The 17,241-nt window shown below is 39.7% G+C and overlaps 1 protein-coding gene across 1 annotated transcript in view; it reads left to right on the top strand.

Annotated features, from left to right (window-relative positions):
- The window catches only part of ADAMTS19 (ADAM metallopeptidase with thrombospondin type 1 motif 19), a 213,363-nt gene that overhangs the window by 27,050 nt on the left and 169,072 nt on the right, over positions 1–17,241 (top strand). Inside the window, exon 3 of the mRNA XM_036315582.1 lies at positions 12,715–12,880. Coding sequence (XP_036171475.1) covers positions 12,715–12,880 — 166 coding nt within the window. The remainder of the gene's footprint in view (positions 1–12,714; positions 12,881–17,241) is intronic.

Here is a 17,241-nt window from a genome sequence, read left to right as displayed (position 1 = left end):
AGTAGTGATTGAAATGCATAAACAGGATATTAAATATTTATGAGATGTTGTTGAACGATTTCTTCTCTGGGTAGAATTTGGAACAAACTGACGCCTAATTTCTTGTTCAGGTATGTTCCTGTTTATACATGTCTTTCTTTATAAAATGTGATGCATGGATATAATATTCCTGATGTGGTGTGGGATATGCAGAGTGCATTGGGTTTCCTGGTTTATACCAGATCATTTCAGCTCTTTAGGTATATGACCTCCCAGGCTAACCTCTAATAAATCAGTCTGAGATTACATTAGCTTTCTGAGCCTCTGTACTTACTGATGGGACATGTATGAAAGAGACTAAAGAAAGGTTGGGAGGGAAAAAGGTCAAGTGTGTTCTTTCAGCTCTCCCTAGTAATACATTTGTATTAGGGATCTTGTAGTTAAGAAACAGGCCATGTGAAAAAGAACTTTGTTGGTACACGATTTATTGCTACCTTTAAAGGGGAAAAACACCACTATAATTTATTGGATGTTACTTAATGCATTCAGAATGGGGGGTGGTAGGAGAGAATATATGAATTATCCAAGGGTCCTAAATGAAAAACAACAACACATTTGGCTGATGTGGGTGCAAATGGGAAAGAAGATAAAATCTACAATAAGTAAACTCCTTAATTATTATAAAAGATATTTAAGATTGTTTTGAAATGACTAGTGTGTTTCCTGCAGCTAGCACATTAGCTCACACATGGTTTGCACTCAGTAAGTATTGTCAAATAAATGAATTGTATTTATTTGACCTTTAATTGAATCCGGAAAATGAGTTGCAGCACATTTTCCATGTCTCTGAGTACCAGGGCCCTGGTCCTTGAGTAGTTTGCTCCACTAATCTTGTTTCCATGGTAAAGTGAATTTGCATCTGCTCTCTAGGGGTATGTAGGAGGTTGGCAACATCTCTGCTAATTGTGAGGTCACCCGAAAGACCTGGCAGTGATGAGTCCTTCCCCAAATTGCAGCTGTGCAGCTTTCTCAGTGGTCTCATTCAGTTCCACTTCAAGCACATAACTGGGCTGGAATTGCATGAGATAAGTGCCGCCAGTGCTCATCACCATGGTGAATGGCTCTGAGAAATCAGTGAGTAACTAACCCTTTAACAGAATATACTCGCTCATTAAGTGCTAGGGTGGGTGGCAAGTTGGAAGCCCCCTTTAAAAATTAGTCAATAAGTTTAAAACGTAGTCGGTAAGTTTAAATTCTTCTCATGTCTCCCCAAAATGCAAGAAAAGTAGGTAACACTGTTATGACTTTTGAGAGCCCTGGCTGATTAGCTCAGGGGAGCATTCCTTTGCTCAGGTTTTGCTGTTGAACTTCACAGAACCATGAGTTCATGTGTTTGTTCATCTTGCATAGGGCTACTGAAGTTTTAACTTGAGCAGTCTGGCTTAGACCAGGCAATAGCTTTTTTTCAGAAGGAAATGAATGAGAGCTTTTTCTTTAAAGCCACTTCTAGAAAGAGTTAATTCTGAGTTTTAAAAAATCAACTATACAACCTCACCAGCCCTTCCTCCAGTCTCCTTAGCTGATTCCTTCTCTACTTCTCCATGTTAGGGTCCTCAGGGTTTGGTCTTAGATTCTTTTCTGTTCCTGCTCTACACTCTCTTTCTGGGTGGCATCACTGACCCCATGGATTGAAAAATGTTGGCAGCTCCCAAATGTAAGTCTCTAGCTCAAAACCCTCCACTAAACGCCATACCCCAAATATCGGCTTGATTTCTCAACTTGGATGTTTCACATGATTTAAAACCTAATAAGTTCCTATAAGACACTTTGATTCTCTGTCACTAAAATTTGTTTCATCCTCAGTGTCTGGCATTTATATCCCTATCACAGACATCTGCTTGCCCTTCTTGAGTACTGAAGCTATAAACTCTGGAGTCATCCTAAATCCTTACGTTATTGTCCCTCCACGTTCCAACATCTAAACCATTAACAAATTGGAGTGGTTGCCCTCTAGTGTGTATGAGAATCCAAAATTAATCTCAAATGCGCTCAACGTTTCTACGCGTCTTTAGTTCAGCCACCCTGTGTTGCTTCCTTGGTCTAGCCACCATGATCTCGCACTTGGCTATTATAACTAACTGGTCTCCCCGACTCTACTCTTATCACCCTAAAATCTGTTTTCCAAAAAGAACAAGAATGACTGTCTTCAAAATTTATATCAAATTAGGCCATCCACCGACAGTTGCTTCCTATTTTAGGTCAAATAAAATCTAAATGTCTTATGGTCTTCAGAGTTCCATATGAATCATTCCCTGCCGACCCCTCTGTTCTATTTTTGCTGCTATAATGATTTCTATGATTCTTTCCACTGTCTCAGTCTTCATGTCAGTTCTTTAACTGTGTGCTGACTCATGTATTGGTCTGCCTCACTTACACACTTTACACTGATGCCACTTTAATTATCGCAGTTGCCTCTCAGCAAGTCTTATTTCCACCTCTTTTTTTTAAAAAAAAATATATTTTATTGATTTCTTACAGAGGAAGGGAGAGGGATAGAGAGTTAGAAACATCGATGAGAGAGAAACATCGATCAGCTGCCTCCTGCACACTCCCTATTGGGTATGCGCCTGCAACCAAGGTACATGCCCTTGACCGGAATCGAACCTGGGACCCTTGAGTCCCCAGGCCGACGCTCTATCCATTGAGCCAAACCAGTTAGGGCTCCACCTCTTTTTTTAAAATTAAAGTGTAATCTAAGTCATATATGTACATCATTTGAAAAATCAGTACTTACTACAAAAGTTATATTGGAAAAAATGAACATTCCTGCGCCCTCCTCTCCATCCTTAACTTCTGCCTGCTGTGAGCAATTGCATTTCTTTTGATACTTGCCTAGCCTCTATATTGCTAAGTAGTATAGTTATTTATTGTTTGTTTTTAATTTTTAAAAAAAATGTATTTTATTGATTTTTTTTTTACAGAGAGGAAGGGAGAGGGATAGAGAGTTAGAAACATCGATGGGAGAGAAACATTGATCAGCTGCCTCCTGCACACTCCCTACTGGGATGTGCCCGCAACCAAGGTACATGCCCTTGACTGGACTCGAACCTGGGACCCTTGAGTCCGCAGGCTGACGCTCTATTGACTGAGCCAAACCGGTTAGGGCTGTTTTTCATTTTTAAAATATTTTACTGTGACATAAACATATGAGACCCAAACATACTTCGTTATAAGTAAATTTATAATTTCTTAAGGATATTTGTCTGAATACCTAATTTTTTCCCTGTCTTTCCCCCTAATATATAAGGTTCATGAAGACAGAGATTGTTTCATCTTTGAATACTTAGTAAATTGCTAACTTGTAGGTACTCAGTGGGTGTATTTGTAGTGACCATTAAATAATCATCAAGAAGATACCGTGGAATGTAGCTTTTGAAAACACTGGTTGATAAACTTAGGATAAGCTTAGAAGTAAGTTAAAAACTGGATTTGCTTAATGTCAACTGGCTTTTTACATATTTAAAGAATCCATAGACATCCGAGGGATCAATTAAAAATCACTTAAGCAACAAGAGATTACAGTGAAGTGAATGGATATAAGAAAGTTATGAAAATCATAGTTTTTCTGGATGTGAGCAAAAATTAGACTATATAAAATGAGAAATGAGATGATCTTTATAATACAAAAAAATCAATCATTTTGGATAAGTAAATGTTAGGATGGAACATTCATTTTCCATTTTACCAGTTTTTACCACTTCGTTTTCACTTCTTCAACATAGAGCAGCTTCTGTTTATCATCACACTTGTGATGCTGTTTATCTGTAATGCAGTTAAAAAGGAACATTTTGAAATTGTCTTTAAATCTATATCTCTGTCCAATGTTGGGAAAAAGAGGACATTGGTTTTAAAGAAAATGGGAGAGAAAGCATATTTTTTTCATTTGTAAGAGTGAAATCTAGTCCTGTGTAATTATTATATAGATAGACTAAGACTGTGTTGTAAGACCATAAGCACAGAAGCCATTATAACATGTCCCATAGTAAAATCTGTAACCAGTGTCCAAGAGAGAGAGATGGTCTAAAAACCAAGGGAGGATTTAATCAGGACTTATTTTGAATGTGTGTCAAATAAGTGACACTGTGTGGAATGCCCCTGAGCTCCTTTCTAATAGTCATTTCCCATGTATCACTGTTTCAACTGTACTACCCTTGCTTTTCCTTAAATATGCTAAGCTTATTCCCATCTCAGGGTCTTTGTTTCTCCCTCTCCCTGGAACCTTCTCCCCGTACACCTTGGCCTGGCCATCTCTCAGACTCTAGGTCTCTGCTCAGATGTCACCTCACCCGAAAGGCCACCCACTCTGTAACCCCTTCATGGGATTTGGCACCTGACTTTATATTATACATATATAACTTTTCATTGAGTAAATAGGACTTTTAGGGATGTCTTCATAAAACAAGTGGTGTGTCTTTTTTTTTCTTTCTGGTCTTCCTTCTGGTGTTGTTCACACTTAGGTTGTGAAAAGTGCCCTGGGAAATTTAGTCACAGAAAGTCTCTGGTAATTAAAATATTTGGTAATCGACAGTCCACATTCACGTATAGTTAACATTTTTCTGCCATATGCCCTCCACATCCAGGCCTTCTCAGAGCTCATCACTCCCAATGAAGAAGGCGGATGAAGTTGGAATCCTCATTACTTCCCCACCTAGAGCTTTCATGACTCCTGCTCAGTATTGCGCTTCCTCTGGCTCCTCTAGGACTGAGCCACCGGGGAGGCGAAGGGCAGGGGAATGCTCAGGTGACTGACAGTGTCAGGGAATGGTATTGCTGAGCACTATTTATTTTAAATCCTCACCCGAGGATATGTTTTGTTGCTTTTTTTTTTTTCTTTTAGGAAGGGGAAGGAAGAGAGAGAAGAGAAAGAGGGAGACAGATACATTGATTGGTTGCCTCCTGTATGCACCCCAACTGGGTATCGAACCTGCAACCTGGGCATGTGCCCTGACCAGGAATCAAACCTGAAACCTTTTGATTCACCAGATGATGCTCCAACAACTGAGCCACACCGGCCAGAGCGAGGGCTATTTTTGATGGCTGCTTAGAATGAACATTCTCTTTCTCTCATGGGAGGAAGAGACACCCATCAATCCCTGGGTCTCACTCTTGTCTTTTGAAGAGGGTTAATTCATCTTCCCTGGATGGTCACTTTCAGCTCCTATTGTGGCCTATGGGCTATATTTTAACCTTGTTTTATATTGTGAAACAGAACACAGACATAAATATGTATATAAACCATCAATGTAAGCTCATTAACCAATGGTTATGGAGCAATTGTGTGTAACTTAGACCAGTTGAATCAGTAGCACATTGTCTCCCTTCCTAAAGTATGTTAGTGATGTGTCTTCCCTCGTTCACTGCTGCACCCTCAGCTCTGGCTGTACAAAGTTGGAACTCATAGGCATTTTATGGAATAGAGGATCAAATGAATGAATAGCTAATAAAATTATTATACATTTAAAGGACAGGCTATTATTCAGCAATGAAAAAGCAAGCTTATGAAAATTATTTAATACGATTAAGAAACAAAATAGCTATTAAAGCTATTCTTAACTGGGAAAAAGAAGTAGAACATAAAACTAACATATGTATGTATATGTATAGGAACACGCATGCACACACACACTGACACATACACACATATACTTACATATACTTTGTGTGTATGTGTGTGTGTAAATAGACTAGAAAGAAATAGTATATGCATACATTATAATTGTGCAGGATTTGGGATGGTTATTTTCTTTCCTTAACTATGTTTTTAAATGTTCTGCTATTTAAAAGTTCAGGTTTTAAGATCACATTTTAAGAGGGTAAACAAAAAAAGAGAACTAAAAGAAAGGAAGAAGGAAAGAAAACTAAAATCTGGAAATATTCCCGCAGATCTGCCATGGGAGAGTCATTGGGCAGCCACCATGGAGGAGGCCCAGAGAGAAAACCCTGGGCCACTCAGAAAGCCAGTGCTCTCTTGGCAGCTTGTAAGTCTGGTCACAGAGAACTGTCAGCCTAAGATAAAGCTCAGAGCCGAGTGTAATATTTTATCTTCTGCTTTGTGAAGGATGGGGCCTGGCCTTGCTATTGACATCAGAGTTTGGACTTCGACCATCTGTGAGGTGCTGTGCTTGACGTCAAATCCTTAGTGCAAAATTTTTTAAAGATGAGAGTTCTTTGGAATAACACTCATATGGCAGGCCTAGCCTCTTTCAGATAGCCTCGCGAAGGCAGCGCGCATCTGAAGCCAGGCAATCTTTGGTATGAATTCTGTTTCACCACAGACTGATTTGTGACCTTAGAATGCAAGACTACTTTTTGAAACTCTTTTTTGCCCCCAACCCTAAAATGGGTGAGATTAACATAGGTGTCTCACGCTGGCTGTTTCTGATTCAGTGAAATCGTGTGTATGCCGTGTCTGGCATACAGGCGTAGTATTTTCTTACCTTATTGTTTTCTTCGAAATATTTTTACATACATTTCAAAAGAGAAGAGTGAAGGACTATATAATTATTGAAGCCTGGGTAACTAGAAAAAAGAGTCATGAACAGAGAAAAGACTTGGGAAGAGAATGATGGTACCACTGTAGTGAGATGAGAAGTGGAGAGTGCGTCTCGGATGGAAGCAGTGGGATGGGAGGGGATTTGGGGAGTTATCTCCAGAGAGGGGGGTAATAAAACCACTGGAGGTGACAAATGCAGAGCAGTTGCTGACCAGAGACCAGCCCTGGAGTGAGGAACATCGGCCTGTGTAAGGAAGCAGTAACAGTGGCTAGAGGAAAGGAAAACTAGAGTGACACAGAGGAGAAAAATTGTCCAGGTTCAAATGCCTTAGGGAGGAGAGTAAAGGAAAGGAAACTGAAGGTGACCCAGAACAATTCCTGGAGTTCAGTGGGGCAAACTAGAATGCAGGCAAAAATGTAAGTAATGTAGGTAGCAAGCAAATGTAGAGTGATGGATTAAAACCGAAAATCAGTTTGGAAATTGGGAGCTGTAGATTCCAGCCCTGACATTCACAGGGACTTACTGTGTGATTTTAGGCGAGTCCTGCAGCATTTCTAAGCCTTGGTTTTCTTGATTTTTAAAGCCCCAGTGATGGCAGGATGGTTTCCGAGTTTCCTTCTTACATTGTAGTTTGTGATTCTCGTTGAAGCCCTTTGTCAGGGAAAGGAAATGTGAATGGTGCTCATAATGTTCCTTGAAAGCTTTTCCTAAAAATAGAACTTGGACCCCCAAAGAAAGCAACAGAACTGCCAGAGGAAGAAATTAAATTGTAAACCCCCGCCCCCCTTCCGCGATAGAGACCCAGGTGGAGTAAATAGACCGCTCTTGAGGGCAGTGAATGGATATATTTTCTTTGATCTCAAGAAGGAAGAATACATTGAGTTAAAAGTAATATTCCTTGAGCACCTGTTATGTAGCAGACCTTGTGTATTGAAGGCATGACGAGAGGCTCTGTGGCCAATGCCTTCCCTCAGACAGCTCATGGTCTAACCAGAGAGACCCCAAAACAATAACCACAGAGGATTTATGAGTGTCATAGTGGAGAAGGTCCAGGGTATAAGTGGATAGGGGAGGCAGCGGTTACTTTGGACAGAAAACAGGGTTGGCTTGCTTTTGAAGAAATAACTCTCGATACTGACAGTGACTTTCTGGACAGAGAAAGCAGCGCATGCCACGTACCAAGATGTAATCATGCAGCTGGAAGTTTTTTGGAAACACGTTACAATAGAAAGCTTGTTCACACAATTCAAATTGGTTTGTTAGGGTTCTATATGAAGTTTAAGTAGTAAAAAGAAAGCTGGAATGATAAGCAAGACTTTGTCATGACTTTATACCGTATCTGTCTTCATTAAGGACTTGGTGTTTATCCCTGTGGCTATGAAGGGAAACGGAAAGGGTCGAGTCAGACAGAGTATTTTAGTATAAGGCAGTAGGATAGATGTGGTGTCAGAGGTGTATTTTCATACAGATTTGTGTGTGTACATAGAATGCACAAATGCATGAAAAAATACTCCAATTTTATAGTAATATTGAAAATGACATTTTAAAAATAAAGCGTGAAACAAACTTAGTAAAATTTATGTCTTGCCTATATTATGCTTACATTTTAAAGTCTATAATGCTGTATTTACTTAATGAGATAGATATTCTAACATTACCATACAAGAAATACTTAAGAAAATAAAGCCAAACTTGTGTAGACATTCAGATCATGTAGAGCCTCAGACAAATATTTGTCTAAAGTGTTTTTACAAGCACATACTGATGCCAAACTTTTCAGCAACTTCTATTACTGTTGTTGAGAAATGAAACACTTGTGCTACTTCCAGTATCCTCAGGTCTTCAGAAGATAGACTTTCCTTTTGCTATCAAGCACTTGGTCATTTGATGTTTCCAGTTATATGGGTTCATTTTATCTTTTGGCCACATTTCTCCAGTTCTCTTCTCAAGCCGGGCCTCTTCTTGAACTGTTTCTGAGACTCAAATTCCTCTTTGCCCTTGTTCCCAATGCCTCCTCTCATAGGGAGCCACCTTGCCACAGTCTTATCCAAATCCTGCTATTCTTCAGGACTCCTCTTGTGTCCTGAAGTTATAATGATCTACCACCTAATGTCCCTTAGCATTTAGGGACATTAGTATGGTATTTAGTTCTTAATTATCCTTTAAATATATACATATATACATATATACATATATATGTATATATTTAAAGGATATTCTCAAAGACTCTCACAATACACGTTTGAGCCTCAGATAAAATACTTTTATCCAGTTCAGTTAAAGGTTAGCTAGAAAACCTAGGTTTTGTAAAATACAGACAAGTTCAAGAAAGCGCATGGAAGAATGCAGGGAACACTTGAGAGAAATAACCACAGTAGTGCTTCAGTTTTGTGAGTGAACAGGAAGTGAGGCCGTGAAAGGGAGGGAGGTAACCCAGTAGGAGTGGGAACCAGAGTGGAGAGTGCCAGGTTGCTTACTAATTTTTTGGTTACTTTTTAGTTATGCTTCTACTAGAGGCCCAGTGCATGAAATTCATGCACGGGTAGGGTCCCTAGGCCTGGTCAGCAATCAGGCCCAATCGGAGCCTTCCGGCTGCTGGCTGCTAGCTGGGGCCTTCCTTCGTTCTTCGCTGCACCCTGGTGGTCAGTGCACATCATAGCAAGCAATAGAACTCCTGGTCTCCTGGTCGAACTCCCGTGGGGACACTTTGCATATAGAGATTAGAGCTTTGGAATCTGTTTTTCTGTTTAATAGACCATGGTTCATTTAAATTCGAACAAATGCAACATTGATATTTGGTGAATTGAAGAAACAATATATAAAAATTTGTGTGCCGAAACTGGTTTGGTTCAGTGGATAGAGCGTCGGCCTGCGGACTGAAGGGTCCCGGGTTCGATTCCGGTCAAGGGCATGTACCTGGGTTGCGGGCATATCCCCAGTGGGGGATGTGCAGGAGGCAGCTGATCGATGTTTCTCTCTCATCGATGTTTCTAACTCTCTAACTCTCTCCCTTCCTCTCTGTAAAAAATCAATAAAATATATATATTTAAAAAAAAAAAATTGTGCATATTGGCCAAATTACATTTCATGTTGTGATAGAAGTTGGTGGTAGTATAAGTAAACCTACACGTAAATCAATGTTAATGGTTGTTTTAAAAAGCACAGAGGCATCTAAATAGAGAAATGAAATATCAGAACCAGTAAGAGAAGACATGGCTGGCAACACCTTTATGTAAGTTATGGTAAATGTGCAAAATACTGAAATTCTTGCTAAATCATCAAATCAAAGAATAACATTCAGTGACAAAATAACAGATGCCACCAATATGAGGAAATGTACATGATGACAGAAATAAGGTAGGGAATAACTGTGAAACTTAATTTCATTGCCAAATATTTGCATGAAATGTCTCATTGAAAAATCTAAAAAGAGCAACTGGGCGTAAAACACTTATATATTCTGCATTTATTTTAGATAAGGAACAGTGTTGTATTAATTCACATAATATTTCCTTTCCTTCTAAAATGGAAAGGACAATATTTGCCCTAAAGTGCTGCTTCATTGCGGATCGTCGAACACAGAGGCCCTTGTGCAGAGAAGTTAATATGGAGTTGTGTTCTTCCATGGCCTGTACAATCATAGTATAGATAAAACAATCTATTTTATTAGCGGAAAAAGTAAGCCCTTTGTGGAGCACAGAAAACCTTAAGATTTTCTGCAATTTTTTAAAAATATATTTTATTGGTTTTTTACAGAGAGGAAGGGAGAGAGATAGAGAGTTAGAAACATCGATGAGAGAGAAACACCGATCAGCTGCCTCCTGCACACCCGCTACTGGGGATGTGCCCGCAACCAAGGTACATGCCCTTGGCCGGAATCGAACCTGGGACCTTTCAGTCCGCAGGCCGACGCTCTATCCACTGAGCCAAACCGGTTTCGGCTGCAATTCTTTTTAATGCAAGTCATTATCTTGAAAGAAACCAACCTAAGCTAGAGCACTTCCCATGCTGCAGGATAGTATTCTGACCTCAGACAGGAAACGTCTCCCTGGAGAGAGAACACCGAATGTGCCCCAGAGTGAACTGAGCCGGCACACTGTGGTCAGACAGTAAATATACATTGAATGAATAACATTTTTTTCTTTTGAAGTTGGTCCTTCTCCTTTTAAAAATGTCTATAGATAGTGTCATATTAAAATTACACGAAAAAATGCCCCAAATATATACATATTTAAAAAATTTATTTAAAAATATTTTTATTGATTTCAGAGAGGAAGGGAGAGGGAGAGATAGAAACATCAATGATGAGAGAGAATCATTGATTGGCTGCCTCCTGCACACCCCCTACTGGAGATTGAGCCCGCAATCCTAGGTATGTGCTAGGATTCAAACCGTGATCTCCTGGTTCATAGGTTGACGTTCAACCACTGAGCCATGCTGGCTGGACAAATATATACATATTTTAAAAGAATAATATTTTAATAGAATCATTAGGATAAATCTTTTTTTGCATTATTCCCACCCTCAAATGATATGTGCATGTGAGCTTGCACTGTGTGTGTGTGTGTGTGTGTGTGTGAGAGAGAGAGAGAGAGAGAGAGGGGGAGGGAGGGGGGAGAGGGAAGAAAAGGGAGTGAGGGAGAGACAAGGGGACAGATAGAAGTGGTGTAATTATTATTTTATTGTTTAAATATATTTTTATTGATTTCAGAGAGGAACGGAGAAGGGGAGTGAGGTAGAAACATCAGTGATGAGAGAGAATCACTGATCAACTGCCTCCTGCATGCCCCGCACTAGGGATCAAGCCTGAAACCTGGACATGTGCCCTGACCAGGATTTGAACCGTGACCTCCTGGTGCATAGGTCAACGCTTAACCACTGAGCTATGCTGGCCAGGTGGAACTGTTACTCTAGTTCTTCAAAATTTTATTGGTGGTATAATAAAATGAAATTGATGAAGATTTTTAGATTACTTAAGGTATCTTATAATGTTAATTCTTAGAGAATGAAATGAGATAGCATATTCGCAATCACCTGGACTTTTTGTATGGAAGATGCAACATACTTTAATCATTAGAACAAAGCAAAAGAAAAAGCCTCTTTTATACTTCTAAGGAAAATGTACTTTTTTAAAACATAGATTTATTTTTTCTTACTATTCAGCTTGGGAGAATTACTGTGTCTGAAAAAGTAATTATATTTTACTGTGGTAGGTATATGTGGATCAAGTTAAAATGAACTGTATATAATTAATGCAAAGCAGAATTATGAACTTTGATATTAGCAGATTTGGTATGAATAATGCAGGTTCTAAGGGATTATTTCTTCAAAAATATTTACTAAAGAGTTAACAGAGTGATCAAATATATATTTATATATTTATTACAGTGGAGTAAAATAAAATTGAAAAGATTAAGTCATATGTTCTTCCATGTGGAATATTTTCCTAGTTATAATGCAAATTTATTCTAAAAAAGGAAAGAAATGACTAGGCTTAGCTTCAATATAATAAAAGGATACCTACTTGTTATGAGTTCTTTTTATTGATCATAACCATATTTTACAGTTTTTAGCCCTCTGCCCACACTTGGTGAGCATTAAAATCCATTTTCTTGGCATTGAATGAAATGAAACTTGTTTATGTAAGTGATGCCTTTTCTTCTCCTGTAATTTATTGTTCACAAGGTTTTCAAAATGTTTCGTAGAAGGCTTTAAGAATATTTTATATAATGACTTTAATGCTGTGTCTCTTACATTTGCTTTGATGTTACATGACTTACTTTGTTAAATAATGATTGTCTAAAAGTTGGACTATGTCATGTATGCAATTAAAAGCTGTATTGCTCTTCTGTACATGCTGTACATGTAAGTGAACCCATGGGTCTCCCAAAGTGAGCCTTTAACATTCCAGAAGTTTTACTGTGCATCTGTTGCTGGCATCTAGCCTCCCACCCACACAGGCTAAGACTAACTAAATGAGGTTTATGCTAGTGTAATAAAGTACATAAAGATGAAGTAATAAAATGGGAAGACAGTTACTTTATTATGTGGTTGCTCGAATAGCTTCACTAGAAGAATGTATGCACATATGTGAAAGAAAATAGTGTGCGAGTAGGAGAACCCAGAAAGTAATTTATTCAAATGGCATTTTTTACATGTCTTTTTATGTTATTTATTCCAGATGGGATTCATACAGCTCAATGAGGACTTCATATTTATTGAACCACTCAACGATACAGTGGCGATAACGGGTCACCCACACCGTGTATATAGGCAGAAAAGGTCCATGCAGGAGAAAGTCACAGAGAAGCCAACTCCTCACAGTCATTACTGTGGTATCATTTCAGGTAATGCCCTCTGAAAGATTTCACTAACTATCCAATGTGGGGGCAGGGGGAGCAATATGAGATGGATCCTTCAAAAATTCTATCCATCCATCCATCCATCCATCCATCCATCCATTCATTTACTAGCTTTATCTTTTTCCTTTGGTTAATGACAAATCTATTTTCAGATTATTTTTTTAGTTTTCTGGGCAGTGCCATATTTTAATATCAAGAATATGAACTCAAAAGGACTTCAGAGATTAATATGTAACATACCCCACACGTCTCCTGAGCTGTGAAGTGTTTCTCTTGGGGTGTGGGTCACCTCACTGGGACAGAAATGACCCTGAGCATCCTGAAGCTGGCCGGTCCTGTGAGCTCCTGGCCTTATTTTAGTCCAGCTCTGTGAGAACGGCATAGCTACCTCTTTCCTTTGGCCAGAAGCATCTTTTACACTTTCTTTCTTTTTAAAAAATTTTAAACATTTTACCCAAGTAAAACTCACCTTGGAGGTCAAAATTATCAGAGGAATAGGAAGAAGAGTAAAAATTTCTTTGAATTTTATTCTCAGTATCAGAATACCCTAAATCTGGCAGTTTCAGAGGCACATAAACCTTCGTAGCCATCAAACCCTTGTCTCTGTCTGTCTGCCAGTACTTCACAGAAATGAAATGGTGACTATTTGGTGCACTTCCTTCCTTTGGCAGAGCTTTGTGGCATTAGCAAGAATGGCAGGGGAAATGAATGATTTCTCTTACATAAGTAGGACCTGGAATTCATAGCCAACATTCAGAAAATAATGAGTTTCCCTAGGACAAATTTTTAGACATCTAAACCAGACATCTCAGTGAATATTCACTGATATTAGATTAGAATCTGAGGAAATATGAATTTATTGAAGAATTCTTGGTGCAAAGGTTTTAAAATTCGACTTGCAGATTTCAAATTAGGTGTTAGTGCCAAGATATTAAGTCTAAAGTTGGTTATGGTTTTGAGGCAGATTTGGATATATGAATTATGACAAGAGTAACATTTGCAGAGGCCATAGGATGTTCATATCATCAATTGGGTAGGGGGTTTGGATTCAGAAAGGATTACGATATGTTTCTGTTTAGATATATTCATCTCAAATTAATCTGTGACTTCTGTTTTCTTTTGTGAAAGGTCATGATATCAGTCTTTATGGGAATCATCTTCAGAAGTGGTTAAGTGAATCTCTGTCACACCATTCGGTGTACATGATAAAGTCAATTTAAAAGGCACATCTCTCTTCTCCATTCTAAGAATGATAGCAAAAGGCATATAACAGCTGAATGGAAGTCATAGCACTGTGAACAAGCAACAGAAAGGCTTTTGCATGGTGAAATGACAACAGCCACCACAGCTTGAATTTAGTCCATTTAAGGAGATAGCCATGTATGAGTTATACTGTAGTAAGTTCCAGCTGTTATAGACACCCATGTACATGGGTGACAGAAAGCAGGCTTTGTGTGCGTCATTATGTATGGGGAAAAGACTTCTAGAAAGTTTTTAATTTTAATAGGTTTATAATGCATAAATACTTGGTTCAGATTTGACAAACATTTCTCATGAAGTTTTAATTATTTTTTGTTAGGCATAACTGTTATATGTTAATTGACCTGCACTCGCATACAAGAAGTGCTAACCTGTCATCAATTGGATGATTTACTGAGCTTACCTATTTTCAGTGGCTTTTTTAAAGCTTAGAATTTAAAAAATCATTTTAAAATTAACAGTTTATGAAATAAATATTTATTTACTTATACCGAGATGTCTAATTGTAGCTCTTACTTCAGGCTGATATATTCACATATTAAACACGTGATTCAAATTTGAATACAGTGCAGTATTTGCCTTTGCACAGTCCTATATAATAAAAGCCTAATATGCAAAGTGACCAAACGGCAGAATGACCGTTGGAACGACTGGTTGCTATGATGTGCACTGACCAGCAGGGCGCAGATGCTCAACGCAGGAGCTGCCCCCAGCCCACAGGTCCCAGGCCAGCCAAGGTGGGTGCCAGTGGGGGCCCCCCGATCACCCTGCTGGGTACCTTGCAGAGGAAGGCGACTGGTGGCAGCAGCGGAGGGTGGGGCTGGCGAGTGGGTGGCACCAGGCCAGCCAAGGCAGGTGCCAGTGGGGGCCCCCCAGTTGCCTCGCAGAGGGAGGTGACTGGTGGAGGCAGCAGGGGGCGGGGCTGGCGAGCAGGTAGTGTCAGGCTGGCCAAGGCAGGTGCCAGTGGGGGTCCCCCAGTCGCCCTGCTGGTTGCCCCACAGATTGGCCCTGATTGTTGGCCAGGCCTAGGGACCCTACCCATGCATGAATTTCGTGCACTGGGCCTCTAGTGGAATCATAAAGTTACTTGTATTCAACTTAGTCTTTGTCCAATTTCCCTTCTGCATTTTGATGCCTTAGTATATTATATTTACATTTATTTATTATATGAATATTTTTTCAAAACAGGGATCTTTATACTTTAAGATAACTTTGCTGTATTCTTTTATTAAAATATAATGTAGAGGAAGGGAAGGCACATGAGGTTGAGGGTCAGAGGCCCTGATTTTAAGGCACACCTTCACTCCCACTCCAGCTAGGTACTCTTTTTCAATTCTCTTAAAATTTTGAAGTTTAGCTTAATATTTGCAACATAGGCATGACCAGTCACCTCACAGAGATGTGGAGTTAAAAGGCACAGCTCATATTCTCAAGAGGCAAACAATGTATTATTTTATTTTAAATATTTTATTTATTGATTGACTTGAGAGAGAGAGGAATAAGGATAGGGGGAGAGACAGAGACATCGATTTGTTTTTCCACTTGTTGATGCATTCATTTGTTGATTCTTGTATGTGTCCTGACTGGAAATCGAACCCACAACCTTAGCATATTGGGACAATGCTTTTACCAACGGAGCTACCGAGCCAGGGCATCAGTGTATTATTTTGGACAAACTGGTGAAGGAGTAATTATACTGTAGTGTGATAAGAGCTGTGACAGCCTCAGTACACAAGATCCCAAGCTTCACTATTGGGGAGGCTGAACCTCAGAGATCAAATAAAACTTATCCGCACCTCAGGAAGAAAAGAGAACAGAGTACACAGGCTGAGTTAATGGACTTTGGGGTCCGACTGCCTGTTTTCACATTCATGTGCTACCGCTTCCTAGCTTGGCGACTTTAGAAAACTTTATCTCTCGAAAGCTCCATTTACAATATGCCAAATGGGGATAGTGATACCCGCAGCTCAGGGTTGTTGTCAGAATTAAGTGACATTATGTGTGCAAATGAAAAACATATGTGAAATTTTTAGTGCATGTTGTTAGTTGGGGAAAGTATTTAGGCAGAAGGAACAATGGCATCACCTCGGGGAGCTGAAGACACATGTCTGCAATGTGGTCACGAGGTACAACCCTGAGAAGGTAGCCATCGGCTAGATAATGAAGGGACTTATGTGCCGGGGGAAGGACTTTATCTGGAGGGCAAAATGTGGTCTTTGAAGACTTTTAGCAGGCAAGTGACATTATCAATATATATTCCTTAACATTTTAGTATAAATCATGAGTGTGTCTAGGACTCAGACCACTGCTGAAATCATTTCCATACACCATCCATAACTGTTGTGGAGATTATTGTCAGTATGTGGAGGATATTATGGAGATCATACATTGAGCCCCAGTGAATACACGTTTTAAAATTTATTCTCTGACTGGAAGTGTGTGATATCAATTATGTTGTCTTTATATTTGCATATGGTTGGAAAATGGCCTCAAGATTTAGGAGATGAAGAATGAGCATATTTGGTGTAGACAATGAAGGCTTCAAAGGAAGCAACTTAATAAAATGATTACTTCAATATGCATGATCTTCACACACAGTGGCTAACTTGTATGATAGCATCTACCATGAAGTTGAGATTCTTAAGAAACTTAGACTGTTCCAAGTAGCCTATCCTACATAATAAAAGCCTAATATGCTAATTGTCTGGTTGTCCGGTTGTCCGTTCCACCAATCAAAGCGTAATATGCTAATGATATGCTAAGGCCGCTCAACCGCTCGCTATGACGTGCACTGACCAACAGGGAGAAGACGCTCCGACCATTAGGTTAGCTTGCTGCTGGGGTCTGGCCAATCAGGACTGAGTGAGGAGGTGGACACCCTGGAGCCCTCCTGCAGTCCCTCCCCGGCTGGCCAACCTCCTGCGTCCCTCTCCAGCCCTGATCTTGCACCAATGGGGTCCCTCGGCCTGGCCTGTGCCCTCTCACAATCCAGGACCCCTTGGGGGATGTCAGAGAGCCGGTTTTGGCCTGATCTCACAGGCCAGGCCGAGGGACCCCACTCATGCATGAATTCGTGCACTGGGCCT

The sequence above is a fragment of the Myotis myotis genome, unplaced genomic scaffold (assembly GCF_014108235.1).
Source record: "Myotis myotis isolate mMyoMyo1 unplaced genomic scaffold, mMyoMyo1.p scaffold_m19_p_6, whole genome shotgun sequence".
In the NCBI taxonomy this organism is placed as follows: domain Eukaryota; kingdom Metazoa; phylum Chordata; class Mammalia; order Chiroptera; family Vespertilionidae; genus Myotis; species Myotis myotis.
This window is presented reverse-complemented; position numbering and strand designations above follow the sequence as displayed.